Genomic DNA, 25,026 nt, shown 5'->3' on the forward strand with positions numbered 1-25,026 from the left:
GAAGTAATATTACCTTATTGAAGATGAACAAGATTGAAAAGGCTTGTATACACCTACATGTCCCACTGACTCACACAAGAAATACGAATGAGTTCTCATAAGAATTACTTCAAAGACATGATTCTTATATAAGGAGTGTTTAAGTTCAGGGTACAGGGAAAAACCTGCCATTGCATGCTATGAGCTATGTTCAAAAGGAAACCATCAGCACTATCACAGCAACAGCAGAGGTAAATAATGGGGTGAGGAACAAAAGGTAAGAGGAGGTTTAGATTTCCTATTTGGTGAGGGTGTGTTTATTGGTTTTCTGTGTCTTGGGAACAATGAAATTATCTAAAATTGAGAATGTTTATGGACTGTGGACTTTGGGCCCTCTACATGATGCCCGATGAATGCAGATGGCTGAAGACTGCACTGATGGAGAAGTAGATTGGTGAATGATGGGGTATACTTATGAACGAAGGTTGTGCTGCTACAAAAAGGAAGAATGTCATGAGGCATGCAACAATGTGAATGAGCATGTGGGACAGTTGGTGAGACAAAGAAAGCCAGACAGAAAAAAAACAGTGGTATGACTACCTTTAGAAAATGCTTACAAGACAACAGGGGCCTAGTATGTAAGCTTTTAGAGCAGACACATTAAGTCCGGAGTGGTGATTATTATTTCTGGATTTTGAGAGGTTGTTTTATATACATAACCTGATATGTAGAGATAAGAACGAAGCCAAACAGGTTGCAGTTAAAGTAATTCAGAACACAGGGGTAAGGAAGACAGTGTCTATATTTTAGAACCACATATACTCTTTGAGACCAATGGAAGAAAGGTTTATTTAACCTGGAACTGAAATTTTCTGTAGTACATAATAGAATTCAACCCATCTGTATAGCTCATCTGAACAACTGAAACACAAGAAACACAGAGTAAGAAAGAGGTCCTTTAATCCTGTATAGATTATTGTAATGCCTAGAAACATCCTACAGTATATTAAGCAGATAATCAAGAGTACTGGCAAAATTCCCTGAGGGAGGGGAGAAAGACTATGGAACTATTAACTATTACCATCAGGGAATCCCGATACTGTGTCAAACTTTAGGGACCCTCAAATCAATAGGCCATGCCCTCAATCATGAGGCTTACTCTTGTGAAGCTTATACAGGTGGCAGAGAAGCTTAGATTACCTACAGGCAAAAGCTTAGAATTTATAGGGATGCCTTAGAGCTACTTCTGGAGGACATCTTTTGTTGCTCAGATGTGGCCTCAGTCTCTCTAAGCCCAACTCTGCAAGTTAAATCATTGCCCTTCCCTCTTTGTGGGAGAAGATATCCAGGGGTGAAGGCCTCCCTGGCGACGTGGGAGATGACCCTCAGGGATGAATCCAGACCTGGTGCCACGGGATCAACAATCCCATCCTGACCAAAAGGGGGGAAAGAAGTGTAATTAATGAAGTATCAGTGGCAGACAGTTCAAATAGAGTTGAGAGGCTTCTATGGAGGTTACTCTTATACAACCTTCAGGTAGACCTTGCTACTGTCATAACCTGCCAATTCCCAACCAGGACCATTCCAGCCAATCCTAAAGAACACCTAGGGCAATATATAAGATTCCACAAGGGTTCCAGGCTCTAGAGTAACTTTCTAGAAAGCTACAACCTCCAGATGGGTCCCTGATCCAGAAAAGTCCTGAAACCTAGCCCAGCCTCTCCAGAACCTCAGATAGTTCCATCTCCCTACCCCGTATTAGTGACAGACCCTTTCAATATAAAAAGTTCAGAACTGCCATAGCCGAAACAACCCCAAAGAGAGGTATGGAAAGATCAAAGATAATGGTGGAATTATACATAGAAGATAGGACTTAACAAATGAATATGAATGCTGAATCATTAAATTGGTATTTTTTTTAGTTCCCAGTATTTTAGAGCAGCTAGAATTAAAAACCTAAAATTGGGAAATTGTAACTTATGTCCAAGTCTGAAATATGTTCTACAACTAACTGTGGTGTTGTGCTTTGAAATTTATAGCTTTTTTGTATATATGTTATTGCTCACAAAAAAAGGAAGGGAAAAAATCTATTGTAATGACTTTAAGGTCTTTAAGCCCTCTAGCCTCCTACATTCTGTAGTAGCTAGAAGGAAAAATCTGAGAGGATCGTATGGTAGCCCATGACAAACTCTGGGATCTGTCCTGTAACCACTTGTTGAAGAGTGCTTAGAAAACTTTGCTTTTTTATTTATTTGCTTTGTATATATGTTATATTATACAACAAAAAAAAGTTCAAAAAAATAAATGCAGCTTAAACAAACAAACAAAATGTACAGGGTTCCTATTTTGAACGATGGAAATATTCTGGTAATAGATGGTGGCGACAGTAGCATGACACTGTGAGTGTAATCGATAGCAGTGAAATCAGTTATCTGTGAAGCCTAAGTTAAACCATGGACTATAGTGAATAATACAAGTATAAAAATGTACTTTCATCAATTTTAACAAGTGTACTACACTAACACAAGGTGTTAATAAGAGGGTAGTATTTGGGAATCCTGTAGAACAGAAAAAATATTTACTCCTTTCAATGCCAAATAGATGTTGAAAGTTACATTATTATATTAACTTAATGAATGTATATCTGTAGATGCCTCATCTCATAAATAAACCCTGATTTGGATAGGAGATCCTTCCCACTTAAGGTATACTCAACAGACCATCCTTTCTACATGGTGTAAATTTCATCTCTTCTTACTCTACTTAGCGTTAAAAATTCACAAGTGCAAATAGCCATTGGCCTTTGACCATAAAATTTCATTAGAGTTTAAAGCCTTTAGAGCATACGCTCCCTTCCCCTTAGGTTTTGATTGAAGACTACATTTAATGAGCCAGAAAGATGAATAATTAAATTGGCTTTTAAAAGCCATCATAATTTTAGGGGCCAAATCATAAACAATGAAAAACAACAAACCAATTCAATCCAGCAGATGTAAAAGAATACAAACAAGTTTTCAGCTTTCCTACGATGCACCATGTATCATGTTATAAAAAGATTATATTTTAATATAGAACAAAAAGTATTTTCAAGGATCTAGTATCAAAAACATCATGGGTGTGGCTAACAGGGATATACTAAATAAGCACTGCCCATGAAAATCTTTCTGAAGGACAGGCATCTCTCTTATACACACAAGGGAAGGGACACTGAAAAGTCCCACTCCCACACTTGAAGATTTCAGACTTATAAAGTAACATGACACCACTAGATGATGTCAGGGATGGCAACAGAAGCCAAAATCACTCTTGATAGTTTCTGAATAGAAGCTACTCTCAAATGCAGTTCCTTTTCAGCTCTTCTCCCTCCTCCATGTCTTCCTTCATACAAATTCTTTTTTTTCTTCCTTGAACTCATCTAAATTGTTTCTCTGTCCAAATCGGCAATGGGTCACTATTACAACTTCTATAAATAAAGTATGTGCAATCTTGTGCAAAAGAAAATGGAGCATTTCTCCATTTGAATTTTTTAAATATATCTGAATTTTAAAATGTTTTTACCTCTGGATATAAGCTTGGTAAGTGACCTTTCTGATGACTGTCCTTAATTCAAGTTCTTGTCTATCCTACTTTTTTTGGTCTTAAAAGCCTTTTCTTTTCAAAAAAAAAAAAAAAACTGGATATATAAATAAATATTTATTTACAGTGCCCTACACACAGACATATTAATATAAATTTTATACACATGGTATATAGGTGTATGTACATATATCACACCACAAATATTAATTCATGTAATCCCTACAAACCTATTAAGCCCACACTATTATTTTCAATTAAATAAACTGAGGCACAGAGAAGTTATCTAACTTTCCCATGGTCAAATGGATGATAATTGGCAGGGCTCTTAACTACCATATTATCCTATACTTTCCTACTATCCTGGATTAATGAATATAAACAAGAAACTTTTCTGGCCATTTTACACCCCTTGTCTACAGGAAACAGGCCAGCTCCAGACACCTCAGGGATTCAACTCTGCTAAAACAATGTCATCTCTCTTGCTGGCTTCATGCTTTCCAGCCCTAGCAAGAGGATGAAATTCTTCTATTTCAGGCATGCAAAAGTTAAGGCCCCGTTTCCTCTCTGCATACAGAACAAACCCAGGGAAGGGCCTGCTGCACCGGCTTGGGTCATGTACCCTCTAAAGGCAGGACTGTGCCCAGCCAGGTCTGGTCACCTGCCTACTGCTATGACCAGGCAGCAGGTGGCTGGACTGACGACAGCCCTAGATAACCACAAGAGAGCAACAGGGCTCCAAAGGAGAAGGGAGGAGGTACTGATCAGACTGAACTGAAAGATGCCCGTGGTGAAAGCTGACACCGTGAGATCAACCAACTGGCTTATTTCAGGTCTTCATTTTAATCCGTCAGTGCAGGAAACCTAGCTTTAACACAGATATGCCATATTTCATTTCATTCAGTTTAAAATAATATGCAAAAGTGAAAGAAGCCAAGTTTAAAAAGCTCCCTCTGCTCCATGCGCTTTCTTCCATCTTCTCCTGACCCAAGAACTGAAGGTCTGTGACAGCCCAGGGGGCTCCCTGCCCTGAGCAACTCAGAGCTGGGGACACAGACAACCAAAGGAAAAAGGAATCCATGCAAGAGGGATGTCAGGGCCCTAGGAAAACTTTCTCATGGACCAGCAACCAGCTCTGTAAAGGATTAGTGACAGCAAAAGAAACCTCCTGTAGTAACAAAATGAGGTCAATTCTACCACAATTGCAACTTTATATATGCACTTAATATGCATATAAAGGTTACATAAACCCAATGAGGCTACTATTACCAGCCACAATTTACAGCTGATCAAACTGAGATAACAAGAGGCTAAATAACTTGGCTATGTGTGCTATTCATGAAAAGTGACTGAGCTGGGATTAAATATAGAAATTATATAATAAGTAAAGATTAAACTTGCTGCACAGTGCAAATCTGATCAACAACTACAAAACTGATTATAATACATATAACTCTTACACACATATTTAATTAAACTATATAAACATAGCTACATATAAAATATTTACAAACATCTTCTTAGAATTTAGTATTTGGAGGAAACAGATTTATCTTCTCTACCACTCAGTCCAATGTCCTTTTCTCAGGCAGGTACATTAAAATCATTGCAGTGACCTTAGAGCCTCATCCAAGAAGAAACCTTCTATAGGAGAAACAGTTGGTGCATATTTAATGCATATTTAATGCATACAGGTTGATAATACGCATTGTTAAAAATAATAGAAAAAAGCTTACAGGTTGATAAAATGCATTATTAAAAATATAGAAAAAAAAAAGCTGGCTTTTCTATTGAAACACTCAGTGTTTTTCAACCTCACCCTGTTTTCAACCTTATTCTCTTTTCGTATTAGAAAAAGAGGCCACGAAAAAACAAGACAGCTATCAGGCAATTCCACTTCACCAGAAAGCCCTAAAAAACAATTACCTCTGTCATTAGGGACTCCTTCAAAGGAGCCTCAAAATATCAAATTTGCTGACCCAGACCAGAGAAAGAATCCTGACTACCCAGGCTGAAGAATAACAGCTTACAAACTTGAGTAATGGTTGCTATCAGACATTCTCAAATCCGTGCAGCCAAATACAGGCAGAACCAACAGTCCAGCCTGCTGGTGCAGGGGATCCCTGAAGCGGCTCACAAGGAAGGATTACAGAAGGTCCAGGTTGTCCAAATCTTCAGTCATTACAGGCTATTTACATTGATGTCCTCTCCTCCACTCAATCAACTTCCCTCTAGCACACATACCCATGGAAATCATTGCACTGATCATATGACTTACTGGGATCAAGAAGAGGAAAGAGATACTCGTTGCTTTAAATTTTTAACAAGGCAGAGAAACCATTTGATTTCTCTAACACTAAGTACTTGGAGCCAGATAAAGAGAAATCTCAGATCTCTCTCCTTTTGAAATACAGACATGATACTCAGTTGCAGAGAAAAGTTCTAATTTCCTATACAGAAATAGAAACAAGGCAATATGAAAACTTCCTTTCAGCACAAGAAGAGCTCCAAAATAAGTTATAGTGATTTTGCCAACAGAAAAACACAAATATCTATCTTTATACTGCAGAATAAATTCCAACAGTAGTTTAAATGAAAAATTAGCATTCATTTTTCTTTAATTAGAACATACATCTAATCAAAACCTCACTTATTTACTCAGAGTCTAACTGAAGGGCTCAGAATTAAAACCCAATTGCACTTTGATTTGCCTAGCACTGAATACAGAGAGTGAAAATGAGAGATGTACAATTATTTTCTAAATTACAAGACAATGGAATATTCAATGGTAAGGGGAAAAAAAGTGTTTACCTTAGACAGTGCTAAAATTGGAAAAGAAAGGGGGGCAGGCCAGATGGTATGTCTGGGAAAGTACAACAACATAGAAGTGTTAATTCTTGGGGAGGGGGAAAATTACTATACTCTAAGGAGCATAAAGAATTCCAACTTCAAGTTAATTGAAAATAACTGAGACCCAGCTGTGACAATGCAGCATATGGCTGAATCCACTCGTCCTGCAGTGACTTCTTGGCCCAGGTAACACGCCAATTCCTTTAGTTCTCAAGAAGAGCCTGAAGGCTGTACAGGCAAGCTCTCCTCATTAGGGCCTCTCAGCTTTTACGATCACATTTACAGTTTAATTACTTTTAACATAAACCCGTAGCTGGAGGTTTCCTTTATAAGTCCATGGGATGGTCTCACCATATATTTTTAACCATTCGCTCACTGAAATATTTACGTGCCTAGCACTGTTCTAAGAGCTGGGGTGTATGACAGCAAACAAGCAGCCATCAATCCTGTCCTTCCCAAGCTTATATTCTGGTTGAGAGTGACACACAGTAGTCATTTAAGTACAATGCGTAGTGTGTGAGAAGGCAATAAGGAATATGAATAAACGAACACAGGGAAAAGCGGGTAGCGGTGGACACGGTTCAAGGTGGGCTGTGTGTGCAAAGCTTCTCTAAGAGGCAAAGGCTTTCTGGAGGTGTGCTGGTTGGAAAGGATTTATGCACCTTAGAAAAGCCATGTTTTAATTCTAGCCAATCTTGTGAGAGCAACCCTATTCAGCACTGTATATTGGAAACGTGATTAGGTTATCCCCATGGAGATGCGACTCGCAACTCGCCCAAATGTGGGTATTAACTTTTGAACAGAACAAAGGGAGATGTGACTCCACCCATTCCGTGTGGGTCTTGTTTAGTTTACTGGAATCCTTTAAAAGACGAAGCCTTTTGGAGAAAGCTTGAGGATGACAAGAGCAGCAGAGACATAAGAGCTACAGTGCCCACCAGCCAGTGACCTTTGGAGATGAAGAAGGAAAACGCCCCTTGGGGAGCTTCATGAAGCAAGAGGCCTGGAGAGGAAGCCAGGAGACATCGCCACGTTTGCCACATGCCTTTTCAGTTGCGAGAGAAACCCTGAACCTCATCAGCCTTTTTTGAGTGAAGGTAACCTCTTATTAGTGCCTTCATTTGGTCATTTTTATAGACTTGCTTTAATTGGTACATTTTCATGACCTTGGAACGGTAAACTAGCAACTTCTTAAATTCTCCTGTTTAAAAGCTGTTCTATTTCTGGTATATTGCATTCCAGCAGCTAGCAAACTAGAACAGAAGGGGAGGGGGCAAGCTGCATGAGAGACCCCGGGACAGTGTTTCAGGTTATGGGAACAGCAACTCCAAGATGGAAGCAGAGCCATGCTCAAAGATCAGAGAGCCAGCTAGGGAGCCTCAGTCTCCACTAAATTTCCTGAATAATCTACAAATGGACAACTACATACATTAACATTACAAATAAGATGCTAAATTGGGGGAAAAAAGCAAGCTGTGGAACAATATACTCAGTACCCCATTTAAAATACTATAAACATGCAAAACTACAAGCAGTTGAATGACAGTAACAATAGTTTAGTAATGTAGATGGGTATAAAGAAATTCATGGTTAAATCAACACAGATTCAAAATCATGCCTACTTCTGGGAGAAAAGGTATGTAGACTGCGGAGGGGAACTTGGGAGATTTCTATTTGGGTAACTTTTTCAAGTGTAAGCTCCCTGCATCACAACCTTTCTGTCTGTCAGAAATATTTCACAATGATGTATTTTTTTAAATCTTCAATCACATCTCAGTCTCCAGTTTCTTAGTTAATCATTCAGGTCATCTTGGAAGTTGTCTTTAAGTAAAGGACAAGATGGTACCAGTATGTTGGTTCTGCTATGATGAAAAACATTTTACCACCGGTAGAATCATTTGTTATCAGGAGGCGAAAGGGAGAAAATTACAGGAATTAGAAAGCTGTCAACACTTTTCTGGTACTTAGAAAATCTACATTAGAGGCTGTTATGTTCAACAGAAAAGAGCTGCATAAAAGAAAATACAGCAAATCTATGTTTAGCGCTTAAAGCTGAGCCGCCTGTCACAATTTTAAATACAGCCCCTCAGCTACATAGAAGATAGGTATTTTTAGCAATGTCACCTTTGCTTCTTGATATACTTTTTTTAAAAAGTAAAACACCGTGGATAAAAAATGGGATTTAGAAAAATACATATTTCATGCTTCACCTCCAGCATGATAAAGATGGCTGTGCCATTTTTTTTTTTTATAACTATCAATGCATGCCTACATCGATGCAGAACCAGGGTGAGTAGGTCCTCCTGTTGCCGTATTTTTCAATCCTGAACCCACTGTGGTCTGGACTCAGTGACCTCTGGAAAAATCAGTGTGCCCGGCAGCAAAAACATCTAACCCTCTTGCATAGAGTCAACATCATCATTGCAAACCAAAAGGAACGTTCCAGATGCAGCATTACCTGAATGCTCACGAGCACAGGACACTGTTTCTTCCAAGAACAGACCTTCCCTGGCTTCGCTGACTTCTTTTCCTCTTGTTTCCATCCTTTGCATTCCTTATTTCCCTGGGCCCTCCAAAATGCACCCCTTCAGAACCCCATCCTAGATTCTCTTCATGCTACCCTCTCTCCAGCAACCTCATTTTCTCTGGCTTTCATCCTGTTTTGAAGATGCTGAGCCTTGATGCCTAAGCTGGACCTCTCTGGCCTGCACACCCAAGTATAAAGGCCATTAGGCCTCTCTTCTTGGACACATCTCACGGGAAGTGCAGGCTGAACCCCTCCCCTCTGCACCAGCATTGACAACGCCAACCCTCTCTTCTGCTGGATGTAAGCTCAGGGATCGCCCAGGCCCAACACAGCACAGAGTCTCCTAATTCTACCTCCTAAACCTTGTTCAGACTATTCAACGCTTCCCAACACTACTTAGCTCAGACCACACCAGTTCTTCTCCAGACAGTAACACGGCCACTGCTTACTGAACACTTATCACGTGCAGAGAACCTTATTCACAGGGTTGCTGTCAGTATATTGTGACGTGTGACTGCTCTCATTTCATAAAAAACAGGCAGGCAAGTTTTTGAGGTTGAGTATTTGTGTCAAATCGTAAAAATAGACTGTTGCGATATCAAGATTTGTTAGTACGTTAGTTAGATTCATTCAATCAAAAAAAGACTCAAAAAATAATCACCTTAACCACAAGAACATACTGTCTCTTAAAAAGTCCCTAGATTACTATGCGGGGCCTATTAATTTTCCTAAGAACACACCTTACTGTGCCCTTCATCAAGGCAGAACCCTTCACTGATCCGCATTATCCTCAGGATGGCACAGTTCGCTCTGACCCCAGCTCCCTCTGCAACCTCATCTCACCATTTCCCCCACTCTCTCTGGGCCCCCATCATCCCACTGCCTAGCCAAAGGAAATTTCTTTCAATCCTTTAAACGGACTGAGGTCGCCCTTTCCTTCTGGCCCCTGTGCAGTGGCCTCAGCCATCCTCCACTCCACCCTGCTCTAGACCCACAGGCTGCCCTCCTCCTCCCCATCTGTTCTGGTCTACCATAGCTGCCGGAATGCAACACATCAGAGACGGACTGGCTTTTAATAAAAGGGGATTTATTTTGTTAGTTCTTCAGAGGAAAGGTGGCTAACTTTCATCTGAGGTTCCTTCTTACGTGGGAAGGCTCAGGATGGTCTCTGCTGGCCTTCTCTCCAGGCCTCTGGGTTCCAACAGCTTGCCCCGGGGTGATTTCTTTCTGCATCTCCAAATGCCTGGGCTGAGCTGCAAGTGCTGAGATGAGGAATGCCGAGCTACTTGGGCTGTACTATGTTGCATTCTCTCATTTAAGCACCAGCCAATTAAGTCAAATGTCATCCAGTGCAGCAGGCACGCCTCCAACCCGGCCAACTGCAGATGTAATCAGCAACAGATGAGGTTCACACACCATTGGCTCGTGTCCACAGCAACAGAACTAGGTGCCTTCACCTGGCCAAGCTGACAACTGAATCTAACTACCACACCATCCCATGCCAGACTCCTGTCCTTCAGGTCTCCAAGTAGACAGTACTCTCTCCTCCTCCAGTGACCCTCTCATTTAGCGCCCCTTGCCTCTGCCCCAGCACGTGTCAGAATGATCTGCAATGGCCAAGCCACCACGGAGGCACTGCTGTGTGGACTGGTCACCGTGTCACCACGGGCCTGCTTTATGCCAGCCACACCACTGTGGGAGCAGAGCATGAAATAAATTAAACACGCTCCTTCCCCTCAAAGTTTTCCTTCTTTACCAACCCCTAACAAAACTGCCAATTATTATCGTATACATCTTCATAGCTCAGAAAGTGCTTTCCCATCCATTACATTGTTGGAACATTGTTGAATCGTCACAACTCTGCAGGAAGAAGAAAAGGGTGGTTCTGCACATTTACGTATGAATTTATTGCTCTGAAAGCTGATTTGTTTTAGTCAAGTCATAAATAAATTCAAGGCTGCAGATGTCTCTCGTGGAGTACTTCGAAATGGGATTAGTTGGTATATGGTCATGGTGTCTGGATACTGCTGAGCTGGAGTTGCAGTCAAAACTCAGGAAAGGAGCAACTTTAACACAGGTCAGGATCAGAGGCAGATCCAGGTTTTGTGCGAGCTGAGACTTTCAGAACCTGGGGAGCCTTCTTTAAGAAAAAGATATAAAATTATGAAGTCTAACTTAGGAGCAAACTTAGAAACGGATTCTGTAACGGGGGTCAGGAGGGCTGAAGCTCAAGCTCTGTTAGCTTCCTGGTAACGTTAATATTCAGCAGTAACTGAGGAGCCCTGTGTATAAAAGTGCTGTGCCAGCCCTAAGACATGATGATTAAGACAGCATGCTGCCCTGTAGCGTTTATGAGCTAGAAATGACATTGCACATACAGAAAATGGGTGCACAGGAGAACGGAGAGAAAAGTGTAATAAAATGTTAAGTACTCTTCAAATAGTATCTAAAGAAGTCTCCTACACCCACCACTACTGTGAACGGACCCTGAATGCAACAGACCCCACTACCTGAAAGCATCTGCTCACTGCCTGTCCCCCTGCTTAAAATACAGGTTCTAAGAGACACAGGTCCTGCTTGTTCCATCTGTCACTGTAGCCCCAGGACCCAGCACGGTGCCAGTTCATGGTGAGCATTCTGGACCCCTGTGTGAGATAAACAAACCAATGGATAAATGAATGGAAGGAGGAACAAAACTTTACAGAGGCTCCAAGTGCCAGTTTTCGCTCAGGGCACCAGTCTTTTCGGTTTAAATGCATATTTCAGTATACTTCGGTGAGTCTTTTAATGTTAATTTTTGCTTTTACCAAATAAATATTATGTCTGGATGGATCATAATTTCAAAGCAGTTTGGCTCACACTCAAGCGGTTGAGATGAAACATTAGCACTAAGCTTGAGGAGGCTGCTGGGTCAAAAGATGGGCTTGCTTTGTTTTTCTTGTTTCTTTGAGCCAGGAGATACTTAAACTAGAGTCGTTTGGAGAAAAGATTATTAGAAGGAAGCTGGCCTGAGTGGAGAAGACCTAGATTCACCTTGGTGGGTCACAAAACATTCACAGAGACAAACAGGGAAGGTGGAATTCCATCAAGGCTGGGGGGGGGGGGGGGGCGGTGAGCCATTCACCCAAGAAGCTATCCTTGCTCTGAGAAGTAGTAAAGGTGTCTAACTATACCAATAGGACCAAATATGGCATTTTCCAATCACAGCCAGGAGAAGCCACAGACAACGCGATCACTGAGTTGAAATCCAACCCTTAAATTAGGGCATGTAGAAACAACAGATAGGACGGCAAACTGATAAAACCAATAAATGTGCCCGAGGAACATTTCACTGGAAATTGGGTGGAAAGAAGATATTACGAAATTTAATTTACTAATATTTGTTCTTTCCATCTTTTATAAAAATCTTTCCACAAATATTATCTTAGATTTAAAACACTCTTAAAGGTGACTCCAAGATCGTGAGCTTGACAATGCTAGGTGTGAACCGTAAAAAGCTGCCATGATGGGGGAAAAACTTACTCTTACCCTTATTTAGTTGATAAGAAAACTAACACTTTATCCTACTTCCTTAACCTTTCAAATTTTATATTATTTCTTAGGGCCATGAAACTACTAAGTGATGGACCAGCCATAATGGAAACCCAGGCTGTCTGATCCCATGGCCAGGTTTCTACGCTTATAGCCTACTCTCAAACATCAGCACTACTTATTTACAGTGTATTATTTTTTCCAGATTATTTCCAGATTAAATGCTTATCTGACAACAGCCCATAAGCTGGAGAGTCTAAAGACACAGCTCTTTAAGACAGAGTATCTCAAAACGTGGTTCAGGGATGACAGCATAAGAACCCACTGAGGTATCACTAGAGATACAGATGCGTGGACCCAACCCCAGAACTATTCAATGAGAATCTCTGGAAGGCGCCCTGGAAATTGCTTTTTAACAAACTCCACCGGTGATGCTGTAGCACACCGAAATCTGAAAACCACTGTGTCTTATTCTCCCTCTATTACGATCACTTGGAGTTTCATATAGAAGAAATTCTATATTCCCGTTGAAAGCCATCTTTTTGATTATGGAGTTTGTGAAGGAATTTCACAAAATTCCATAGTCCCCTGGAGGGTCACTTTTGGATTCTCACAATTCCTAACAGTGGTCCCTAAGCACAAGCAAAGTAGGCTAACAACATATAACTAGTCGCAATAGGAAAATGTTTACTATGTGCCTACTCTCATGGGGCACGGTTCTAGAAAACTCTGGACACAGATTTCATTTCAACTTTGAGGCGAACACCATTATTCCTATTTTACAGCTGGGGAATTAGCTGCCCAAATAAATGGAGTGTCTGCCAAGTCACCTAGTCAAAAAGCAGCAAAGGTTTCATCCACATCTTCTGTAGCTTGTTACATTTTCTTTATTCTACAATACAACTCTTGCCCCCATGGATTACTACTACCCATATTTCAAGAATTAGGGAAAGTAATTTTCTGAAAGTCTCAAGCAGACAAATTAGTCTACCGTTATTTTTCTAATCTTCTACTCTTATTTTTTCAACACCCAAGGGTATTCCCACTAAACTAAAATCAATGAAAGCTATCACCAAATAGCACAAAATAATGTGTAAAATACGCAAAATTCATCAGGAATTCTCCATGATGAAACTGCCAAACACTCTCAATATCACTGTGATGTGACAACATTAGGTACAGATTATATGAAAGCAGGCAAACCTCTGACCTATTCTTTGGTTAACAGACTTCACAACAGCGTAACCTAATAGACGTCTAGAAGTGCAAATTCCTTTAAAACCCGCTTCAGGAAGATAAAGTGATTTTCCTCAACTGTGTGAAAATGAATGTGGGGAAGACAAGACTTGTTTCCAAGAAAAGACCGGACACAACCTTGCTTTCTTGCCCCATCTTTGGAGAATTTGCTTGAAACTTTTTATCTGAATCTGCCATTGTTAATAGACTCTAATGCTGAAGACAAGGGTTCAGAACTCAGAACAAGAGCAAGGAAAGCTTATTTTTTCCTGTCTCTTCGAGCCAGCGAATCCTACACAGTTCCTGAATTAGCCCTGACTCTAAGCCTGACCCAAACAAGAGTTAAGTTCCATTACAGACTATTGTGTCTACAGCCCCTTGGGACATGCCCATGGAAAGGACAGTGGACCCTGAGAACTCAAGGTTAGACTGTGCTGGAAGAGGTCTTCCCTCTGTGAAGAGACTTCACAGGAAAGTGAAACAACCAAAGTACAGGTTTGGTTGGTTAGTTAAAACTAAATATTGATATACAACATTCAACCGCACATAATTATCATTAGAGATTTAAATTTTGCATAATATTCTGTTTCACCACAAGCCCTGTGATGCGTGTGCTACAAAAGAAAGCTGAAAAGGGTAGGCAGCAAGTAGCTGAAGGAGCTGCTAAAAGACAAGGACACAAATAATCATTAAGTTAATGATCCATCACTGGGACAGCATAGAACCAGATGAACAAAATAGTTATTTCCCATTAAAAATGATGTGAATATAGGTACAGATTTGGGTGCCTGAAAACGCTTTCCAGGACACAGTGTTCAATAAAAAGAAAATGGTCACACCAGTACTTAAGAAGGCTCATGTAGAATGGGTCATGGCAGCTCAGCAGGCAGACTTCTCACCTGCTGTGCTGGAGACCCGGGTTCAATTCCCGGTGCCTACCCATGTTAAAAAAAAAAGAAGGCTCATGTAAAATACTATGTCCATATTTATGAATACGCAAAATAATGTTACTTCTATGATATCAAGGGTCTTCAATACCACTTCCAGACTGGATGACTCACAAGGAAGACTCATTAAGACGCAGCACACAATCATGCACGCAGCTAAGATTTATTACAGTGAAAGGATACAGAGCATAATCAGCAAAGGGAAAAGGTACATGGGCTGAAATCTGAGGAACACCAGGAACAACCTTCCCAGAGTTCTTTCCTCCACAGAATCACACAGGACACATTTAATTTCTCTAGTCATAAGCTGTCACAACACATGCAACATGTTGCCAACCAGGGAAACTTTCTGGAAACTCAGCGCCCTAGAGGTTCAATGGGGACTAGTGAGTGAGGCAACCCCTGCCTGGCATGTACCAAAATTCAAGCCCTCCAGAAGGAAAGTAGGTGTGCAGCATACACCATATTGTTTGAATGAACAGTTTAGGCACAATGAGCTACTCTTATCTGAGGACCGTTGGAACCATCCCAATAGCGAAATTCTTAGTCACCAGCCAAGGGTCAAGCTCATAAGCAGGTCCTGGAATGGACAGAAGCCAGGTGACAATGTTAACTCTTGGTCTGTACAACTATTTACTAGACTCTTAGGGACGCAAAGCACTGAACACAGTATCATTTAATCTTCACAACACCCTTGAGATGAAAGCATCAACTTCATTTTATAAATGAGCCAACAGACTCATGGAAGTTCAGCAACTAGACCCATGTTGTTTCATATTGAAATAGTGAGACTAGGATCCCAGTCCTGACCTTTCTATATTATACATCCAGTGGATGTACTTGGAAGGATGGTCACCAAAGATATCAACAATACTGGCTCCAGAAGGGAAGACTACTTCTTCTTGTTTTTCAGTATTGTTGGGTAAATGTTTAAGTGAGTGTGTGCTATTTTTAATACCTGAAATAACAAAGATATTTTATTTGGAAGGATCTTTCTTATAACTCTTTTATATCTCACTTCCCATGTATCTTATTTTCCTACCTACCTTCCTTATATCTCGTTTTCCACCCAGTCTACAAGTAATATTTAATCTCCAATAACTATGTCCAGAAAAACATCTGGTTTAGGTTGCCAAAATATCAACAACTGAGAAGAGAAACCATTGCATCAAACTTTTGGAACAGCTCATCAACAAAAGATGCTCACCTCCCAGAATCACCTTCCAATACATTCTACTCTAAGAAGTAAGAGAAGATGAGCAACCTTCTTTCCCACTCAACCAGTTTTAGAGGCTCCCACCATCTAGCAAAGTCCAAAACAACCCTTTGTCTCATATCCAAAAGTTTTCCACAATCAAACCCCATGCTGCATCCTTCAACTCATCTCCCACTATTCTCCAGGGTAAAGGCTACATTCCAGCTAAATGCAGGCCTTCTGCTTTCTGGATGTCCTGGCTGCAATGCCGCCTCAAACACTAAAATCTATCAAAAATCAAACCACCTCCCAACAGGCCACAATGGGAAACTCAAAATGGAAAATGAAAACCACTGAACAGATTTCTCCTATAAAGTGATGTACATAAGAAACGTAACTGCCAATCTACAGACCGGGCCACCTAAATAAGTACTGAATATTATAAAGCATATTTAAGATAACGTGCATAGCCAAGTGAGAAACCATAGGTTCATAAAATTGGTATCATCATGGATTGTAAGAGCCAACACTATTTTTATGTAGCACTCACAATTCAGATTCCAGCTCTTCTAATTACACACTGACTCAGCCTTATCGTTTTCTGCGCCATTCCACACATCTGTGGGGTCACCAAGAGCATGGGTGAGCCATCATTTCTTAAAAGAGTGCTCTATTATTGTCTCCAGGATTTTCTTCCAAACAGCAGACATCCAACCTCCGATATTCAACGGACACTCACAGACACTGACACCTATGGCATGACTAATCCATAGCTGACAACTACAAGCCACATCCCAATTTCAGAGATGTTAAAACGTGAAAAATATACACGTTCATTTTAGAAATGATGAAATATGGGGCTTGAATCAAATACAAAGAAGCTCAGTTTAATAATATAAACACCGTATGTACAAACGTGAGGCATGAGCAGGTATCTGCAACTGAAGATAGTTTTGCTCTTTTTAGTTCAAAGCCAGGATCGATGTCATCACCCAACACTAATCCATTTCGGCATTTGTCCTGAGTCGATCTGAGCCTTCTCCTCCTCTTCTGAGAGGTCCCTCTCTACTGATGTCCTCCAACACATCAATTAGAGCTGGCAGGAGGAGAAGCAAGCTGCCTGCAGTTCTTCCCTCAAAGAAACCATTCTTTGTTTCCTTGGTACCTGCAGTATCCTCTTCTCTGATATGGCAAAACCTCCATAAACTACCCAATTTGAGGCATGGATAAAGCTAGCGAACTCGTTACTAAGAAGATGCCATTAAAAATAATGACTGCCCAGATAAGTCCAGTAATATTCATTTTAAAATAAAGCAGTGCTTTTAAGCCTTTTCAAACATATATTTTTTTCATAAGGGAGCACCAGTCACAAAAGGCTTCAATTTACATTCACTTTCACAAATATTTGCTCCATGCTATACTGGGTTTGGGGATGAAAGATAAATAAATTCCTACCCATATCAAGCACCCATCCAATCTAACTGGAGAGAAAAAGACATGCATGAGGCAATTCAAATATTTCATTTGTTGTCTAGGTCTAATACAGACCCCACTGCTTCTTTCTTTCCTGTTTTTTTTTTTTTCAAGTTTCTAAGGAAGGGCTATAAGAACAATGTATCAAAATGTCAGCAATCTAAAAATTAAGTTGTCAGCTTTTCCTCTGTACTGCAAATTACAAAAGGATTAGGGGTTTGGTGCCAATAGAAGCTTACAATTCTAGAGTATGCAATTTAACAAACCATCCCAAGGTCTAAAAATGCAGTACTAAAGACATTTCAACCACGCAATCTGCAGTTTCTTGTAACTATTTCAGCTTCTCTACTTTAGTCATTCTTCCTTTTGCTTTTGAAATATATTATGGAATAGTCACATTACAGTTAAGTAATGGAGAAGTGCTCCAAGTTCCAACACACATTATATATTCACATGAAAAAATGACAGTCATTTTAACAAGGAAGTACAGAAAAGACAATGAACATCTGTAGTTATTCTTAGGATTCTTTACTTCTTTATGCTCATAATCACATTAAATCAGAAAACAAAATATAGCTATCTTATAGTTTCAGAATTTCAGTCTGGGTGAAATGGGACAGATTATCTGGGATAATCTCTGTGCCAAACTGGGATTAAAATGCTAAATTATAAATTAATTTAAAAATATAACAAAAACGTAAATGGAAAACAATTCCCCCAGATCACTGAAAATATCTTAACTGTGAGACCCCTAGCTTTTTCCCTTGTTCCAACACTATCAACTCCCCGCTTAAAACTAAATCAGAAAAAAACTGCCTGCTTGGAAATTAATTTATACCTTATAGATACTAAATTCTTTCAAAAGACAACACTGGTAATCCAAACAAAGAATTTAGCAAGAATTCTAATTTGGTACAAAGAACAGTAAGAAACACATTGACTCTATGCATAAATAAAAATATAGATCCATTACTCTTGTCACTTTGATAATTTTTCAAATAGCCCCTTTGAAGAAGACTGTATTCTCCCCAATAAAAAGAATATTCATTCATTTCTACCATTTCACACACAAAAAAACTCTCTTCTAACTTGATCTATGAAACACACTCTCCCATGTAACATGTCTTACATTTACTTCTACCTTCCATTTCTCCAAACAATACCTTATGGCGCAGTTCAACTTGAGAAAGGAACGCTTCATTCATTTATCAGGCAAAGTTAAAGCCAGAAAATGCTTCAGACATCTGGTTGTGCCTGCCCCACCCTTGTTTCCTTTGAGCCATAGTGATGTCACAACGCAGGGCACAGCAGTGACTTCACTGCTCCAGGGCTCGCCTCTGAGCATATCATTCTTTGCAGCCAAGGCAAATCAAATGACAGCAAAGAACAGCAGAACCCACCAGGAATTTGCCGAATTCCAAAGAAATTAGCAGCTAGCTAGCTAGCCTTTGGAAAGAAACAAATGCAGCAATTGCACCAGTCAGGAACTCTCTAAATGAAGTGGTGCTAAAGATAAATTTGATTCATGGCTTTCAATGGTAAGCCTATATTCCATAATTGAGCTGACACTCAAATAAAAAAGTATAGTGGCATACTTGGAAGAGACTAGAGTATCTAAACATGACCAGGAAAGAAAGCTTAGGAAACCCATGCTCCCCATTATATGTCAAATTCTCATGAAAAAGAGAAAGGTACATTTAACTTTCAGTCTACTCTTAGAGTTTGTTTTTCACCAGCAAGGACATGATTACCAACTTGTAAATTTTAAGACTCTTTTTGGAAACTATCAACTTAAAAGACGAATGCATATTTTACAGCACGGAAGAAAAGTCCTTGAACAAGTTCCTACCATATTTAATACAATATATAATAAATCCCATAAAGGATTCCCCAGATGATGATGATATCGCATCTTTCAGTACATGAATGGTTGCCTCTTTTCTACTGAGATGGCCCCTTAACGCATCTGACCAACTAATTTAACAAACCAATGCATATACAGCATAACATCTGATCAAGTAAAATATCCCTGATCTCTTATTTCAGCACAATTCAAAGTTGGCCAAAGTCCAAGTACTGTTTAAGAACTAACCAAAAAAAAAAAAAAAAATGCTTTTAAACTAAAATGCATTCATGGAGAAAAAATGACTAAAAATTAAATGTATTTCACTGAGACACTGACATTTAACCTAAAGCTCCTCAATCCTTCTCCCTAAAAGGAGTTTGCAGATTAGAGTTGGTACTCCTTTCTCATTACTGAGATGTCATTCACACAGTATGGGCTGTTTTGCAAAACTCATTATTTGCCCAAAGTGATAAACTAGGTACACTTTATGCAGTAACTTGTGCATCCATATTTTATTTTTCTAAATGACGAGTAATGCAAATGAGACAGCCTTTAGTATTCAGCTCTTTTAAGTTCCACTAATGCCTTTTGAAATTAACAAATTGAACTCACACATCTCCAATTTAGAATTTATTTCCTTCCACAATTAACTTTGTTACTCCAACTACAGTTGTAAAGGTTTAATGCCAAAATTAACATTTGTCGTTTAAAAAACCTTCTCTGAGCCAAAATAAAAGCTACCTCCCAGAGTTCCCTGAAGCTTGATGTCCTTTTTCTCAATAGAGCCGTTCTGCTTAAATTACTATAATGGTGCTTCTCCTTCTCCATGGCTCCCAGAAATAAGCAGAACTTTATCATCTTTGTTTCCTCCGGACTTTAAAAGTCAGTGTAAAATTCAAAATGTATTTAGCACATGGTGTGAAGTTTTAAATGTTACCAAAAGCAGCTCCAGCACACACCTGGCCTCTAAGAGAGCCTCAACTAGGTCACACACGCGCACGCACACAAAGACTGACGGGATATCTGCAAAGGCAATTTCACAAGACTGATGCAAAAAACCTGAAACACCAAACTTCAAAAAACATCACGGAACCGCTGCATTAGCAGCCCTGCCTGACGCTCTCCGTGTGCCCAACCCAGCCCTCCACACGTAATTGATACCACATGTGTCCTTCATCATTCTCTTTGCAACATTCCCTTCCCAACTTACACCCCGGGCTGCAGCTGGAGAGAAAGCCCCTAGAAAACTTTGTGTCGTTAAAGATAAAAACAGAAGAAGAGAGAATGTTCCCACCGCAAAGGACCAGAGTTAAAATTTACTCTGTAACCACACCCACCGCATTGCAGAAGCCATGAACTTGGGGGGTGGGGAGGGGGGGGAGTAAAGGGGGACAGGAAGGGGGAGAAAAAGGGCTCTACTAGAGGGGAAAGCCAAGAAAGCGGGCCCCTCCGGCAAAGGCGAGGAAACACCCTCACGGAACCCAGTAAGAACAAAACTCTAGCGATCTGGACCCCGGCCTCCCGGCTCCCACCAGCTGCAGAGTCGCGCCCGCCGACACCTCGCGGCCGGCAGGGCTGCGAGGGCAAGAGAGGGAGCTACGCAGGTGTCCGGGCCAAGAGCACCCTCTTTCTCCACCCCGCAACCCCCTCCCCAGGGCTGGGCTGCAGCAGCCACCGCCCGTCGGGGGTCGGTGGCCCAGTTCGCAAAGCCAGGGAAGTTACATAAAGCGGCCGGCCTGCTCCCGGCGGGGATGCGCGGGGCCGAGCGCACCTCCTGGCCGCGCGCCCGCTCTCGGGGGCCCCCAGGACCCGCCCGCAGCCGCCGCGGGCGCTGCGTCCTCCCCCGCCCCCGCCCTGGCGGCGCCGCAGTGTCGCACCCCCCCCTCCCCTCCCCTCCCTGCGGGCCCCGCTGCGCGGCGGGGAGGGGCCGGCCCGCCGCAGCCCGCTCGCCTCGCCCCCCACCCAAGTGGGAACTCAAAACATGGCGCCCCGAATGGGGGAATTCACCAAAATGAGCCGAGAGAAGAGGCCGCCGGGCAGGGTCGCCCCTCTGGGCGAGGGCTCCGCGGGAGGCCCCCAGGCCGGGGACCGCGGTCAGGCTCCGCGCGCCACCGGCGATGCTGCAGCGCGGCGGGACGCTTCGGCCCGGGCGAGGGACGCGGCGCAGAGGCTCGGCCCGCGGCTGGGGGGTGGGTGGGCGATGGTCCCGGCGGGCGGCAAGGAGCCCGGGCCGCGGCGCTGGGACGCGTGGATCGGGCGAGCTCGGGGGCCCGGCGGCGCCCGAGCCACGCGTCAGCCGCACCGCCCGGCGCACCTCGCTCCGGCCTCGGGCACGTCCTCCGCAGATCGGAAACGGGGAGAGCCCCGCGCGTCCCCTACCCCCTCCACTCGGGAGGCAGAAAAGTTACCTCTGCTCGGCGAGGACGCGGGGCACGCCGCAGCGTGGGGAGCGGGTTCCAGCTGGCGTTCTCCCCGCTGTGCGCAGGAGGCTCGGGCGGCGGGCGGGCGGGCGCGGCGCGGCGTGGGGAGGGCGCCGACGAGGAGGGCCGCTCCGCCGCTGTCCCCCGCCCCCCTGTGCAGGAGAGACGAGGCTCTGCCGAGCGGCGGCGGGGCACACGCCCAGGGGCCGCGTCGGGAAAAGCCAACCTCGGTCCCGCCTTCGCCATCAGCTGCGGGGGAGGGCGGCGCCGCGGGACTTCAGGACAGTTACATTTGTAACTGTATTCTCCATCCTGGCGCAGGGTCAGGCTTCAGGGGCCAACGCCTGGAGACCGTTGCCATTGGCGTTAACCTTTGGATTTCCGCTTACCTGATGATGCTCTCTCTCTCTCTCTCTCTCTTTTCCCTCCTCACCCCTCCCAGAAACCCGCTGGGAGAGTGGGGGCTGGGGGTGGGGGTGGGGGGGTGGTTCGTTACCTTCAGGTGAGTTATTTGTTAGCCTACAGACTACAGTGATTTTGTTTTTCTTCTTGAAAGGAAAAATGAATGCAAATGGATCATATCTTGCACATGCTAGGTGCTCAAGAAATATTGTTACTAGAGCAGATGTGAATTAAAAGGTTGAAGTTAGAGTTCCATGTCTTTCACTTACTATCTCCCACCCCTTCCTGGTCCCGCTGCACCGACCCCGACCTACCTCCACCCCAGAATGAATGTCCATAGTTACAGGTGGACTCCTTAGCTTACCGGTCCCAGCCTAATAGGGACATCATTATCGATAAACATTTCCATAATTCCTGTTGTGTTACAATGTCTTAACTTTAACCTAGTAACCAAGACATACTTATTAATTTTCAGGCCATCTCTAAATACCCCAGGGCACCCCTCCAGGAGCTCACAGACTCATTTAGGGAGGAAAAAAATGGATTCACAAAAACATCGCATTTACTACAGGATACCAAAGATGTGATGAAAAAACAAAACTCCATCTTTAGAGATGCCAGATATGGGGGGGGGGTGGGTGGGGGAGGGCTGGTCTATCAGCAGGCCTCCGCAAGGGGGGAAATCTTGGCATGGGTTTCTGGAGCAGGGAAATTCTCTATAAAAAGAAGGGGTGAGGGTGTTAGACTACTTTGCCTGGAGGGGAAGGGTTTTTGTCAGGTTGTATGAGAGAGAAGGTAGAAGAATTACTGTTACTGTATTGCTGTGGAGATTACAGACCTGTATTCTGTAGGTGTGCAGCTTTGGAAAATTTTGAGCAGGATACATTTGAGGAAAAGCAATCTGGTGGCATTGCAAAGACTAGAATGGATGGGCATATAGCAAGGATCTGATAGGAGGTGACCAGGCCTTGTTCTGGGTAAGGTCACGGGGGAGGCGGTGGCTGACCTGACTCCCAAGTGACAGGTAAAGGTGCAGGTTAATTACCGGATGACAGAAACTTGGGGAAAACGGCAGTAGTTTCCCATCAGGCCCACATGCATGCTAGAAACACAATTACACATTTCACATATGCACATATAGGCTGTTGGGTATAGATTGTATGTAAGGTCTACGAATGAAGAAAGGGTTCCCTTTTTATGCATGTACACTCTTACTTTAAAAGTGGACTCAAACAAATCATACTGTTTACAATAAACACTAAGTTGGCATTATCACGAAGACAGACAGATGGTTTCATCACATTTCCGTTCATTTTCTTGTCATATTTTTTAAAAACTGGAAACAACACTTTTCTCCATAACTCATGAATCTTAGCCTTTCTGGGGGTAGAGAAATATCAGAAATAATATATGTATGACTAGTTTCTTGGGAGAAGGATGTTAGAATACTAAATGAGAAATACCTAGCTAAGTATTGTTATGTTCCATGAATTCAAAATTTGGAGTAAACACCGCACTGCTGTTCACTGGTAAATTTGGGAAGCAGTTATCATTGGACTCTACCAAGGCTCTCTGCTACATTTTTGTAGTTGCTATTTTTCCTAGCACAAATATGGAGAGAAGAAATGCCAAAAAATAAAATCGACTCATCAGCAGCACGTAGCTCCCACTATAATTTGCTCACATCTCTGTAATGACACTTGATTCTGTCTTGGTGAAATCCTGCAGGAGTCCCTCTTAGCCATCTCTGTCTCCCCACAGTGCCTCACTTGGTACACTGCAAGCCAAACACTTAATGTTTTTGTTAAGTGAATGAATGGATATTGAGTAATGAACTAATCTGTCACTGTGAGGGCTCTGTTTCCTCTTGTATAAAATAAGGGACTATTTCTAAAATCCCTATGATTAAAAAATAATAGAAGTCCATAAAATAAAAAGGCAAGATCACATCTTAACACCTGCTGAGTAAAAGCAATAATGAAAAACTTACCATTTAAGTCTCATCAGGAAATAAAACAATAAACTCTTCTGCATGGAAAGGAGAAGTATAATGAAAGAAATTGGAAGGTAACTCCAACCTGGTACCCAAGGCAAGGACAGAATTTGCAGGCTTCACTGACAGTCCTGTTGGTAGTATCACGGGAGAGACTCCAGGAAGAAATTGTAATCTTTCCAGTGAATCCATCTGAACTTTGTTTCAGACATTAGGCTTGGGAGGAATAATGAAACTTGACCAAACTGCAGAAATGCTACTCTAAAGGGCAGAAAACAATAATTTTCCCTCTCCAACAGTCTCAGACTACCTTACATAAAACATTATGTTATTCAAAATATCTCTACATTCTTTAGTCCTTTAAGTTAACTGATTTTCCACCTAAGCTGCCTTAGTAGAATGGTAACAACATTTGCAGTAACTAACTGAGGACTGTTTTATGCATGGGATAACATCAGGCTCTTGTATTGCAAACACAGTCCCTAAAATCAGGACACAAAGTCTTGAGCCACTGGAGACCACAAATAAAAGAAGCGCAGGGAGAAATGCATAATTCAGAAGCAACAAGCTTATCCCTTCTGAAATAAAAATTCATTTAAGAGTTTCTAGACTCTAAGAATAGTGTTAAATTTACAGCTCATTAAAGCTTGCAGATGCTCTCTTTATTCTGAGTTTGTATACATCATTTCAGGGGTCTTTCTTTATACATTCAGAGCACTGATGCAAAATGAAATGAAAACCGTCAATAAGTACAGATACAGCACAAAATGCTCAAAATCGTCTATGTTTGAGAGGCAGCAGGTTTAGACATACCAACATGTCATTAAAAATCACATTCCTATTCATCAGAATCCATATTTGTCTCCTTTCTCTCTTCGGACTCTTACGAAAGTATTAGCTATAAAGGCAGGGTCAATATGTATTGGGTAAGTTTCATTGTATTAAAATACATCCTTGCTAAAATTATTTTTATTTTCTCCACTTTCCTAGTATAATTAGGAATGTCTCAGACCCTTTGAATAGAATAATTTCTAATGATAAAATTCAAGTG

General features: G+C 41.9%; 1 protein-coding gene across 10 annotated transcripts in view; it reads right to left on the reverse strand.

Moving 5' to 3' along the window:
- Window positions 1–25,026, reverse strand: part of EPB41L3 (erythrocyte membrane protein band 4.1 like 3) — a 261,674-nt gene that overhangs the window by 151,222 nt on the left and 85,426 nt on the right. The window contains exons 1-2 of one of the 10 annotated variants that reach the window (XM_077135913.1): window positions 18,478–18,744; window positions 11,443–11,577 (exon numbers count right to left, since the gene is read on the reverse strand). The exons of 6 other annotated variants lie outside the window; for them this stretch is intronic. In XM_077135913.1, the coding sequence (XP_076992028.1) occupies window positions 11,443–11,518 (76 nt within the window). In that variant the 5' untranslated portion in view covers window positions 11,519–11,577; window positions 18,478–18,744. Of the gene's footprint in view, window positions 1–11,442; window positions 11,578–18,477; window positions 18,745–25,026 lie in introns of those variants that run through there. 3 more of the 10 variants (XM_077135912.1, XM_077135915.1, XM_077135914.1) reach the window with 3 other exon arrangements.

The sequence above is a fragment of the Tamandua tetradactyla genome, chromosome 18, assembly GCF_023851605.1.
Source record: "Tamandua tetradactyla isolate mTamTet1 chromosome 18, mTamTet1.pri, whole genome shotgun sequence".
In the NCBI taxonomy this organism is placed as follows: domain Eukaryota; kingdom Metazoa; phylum Chordata; class Mammalia; order Pilosa; family Myrmecophagidae; genus Tamandua; species Tamandua tetradactyla.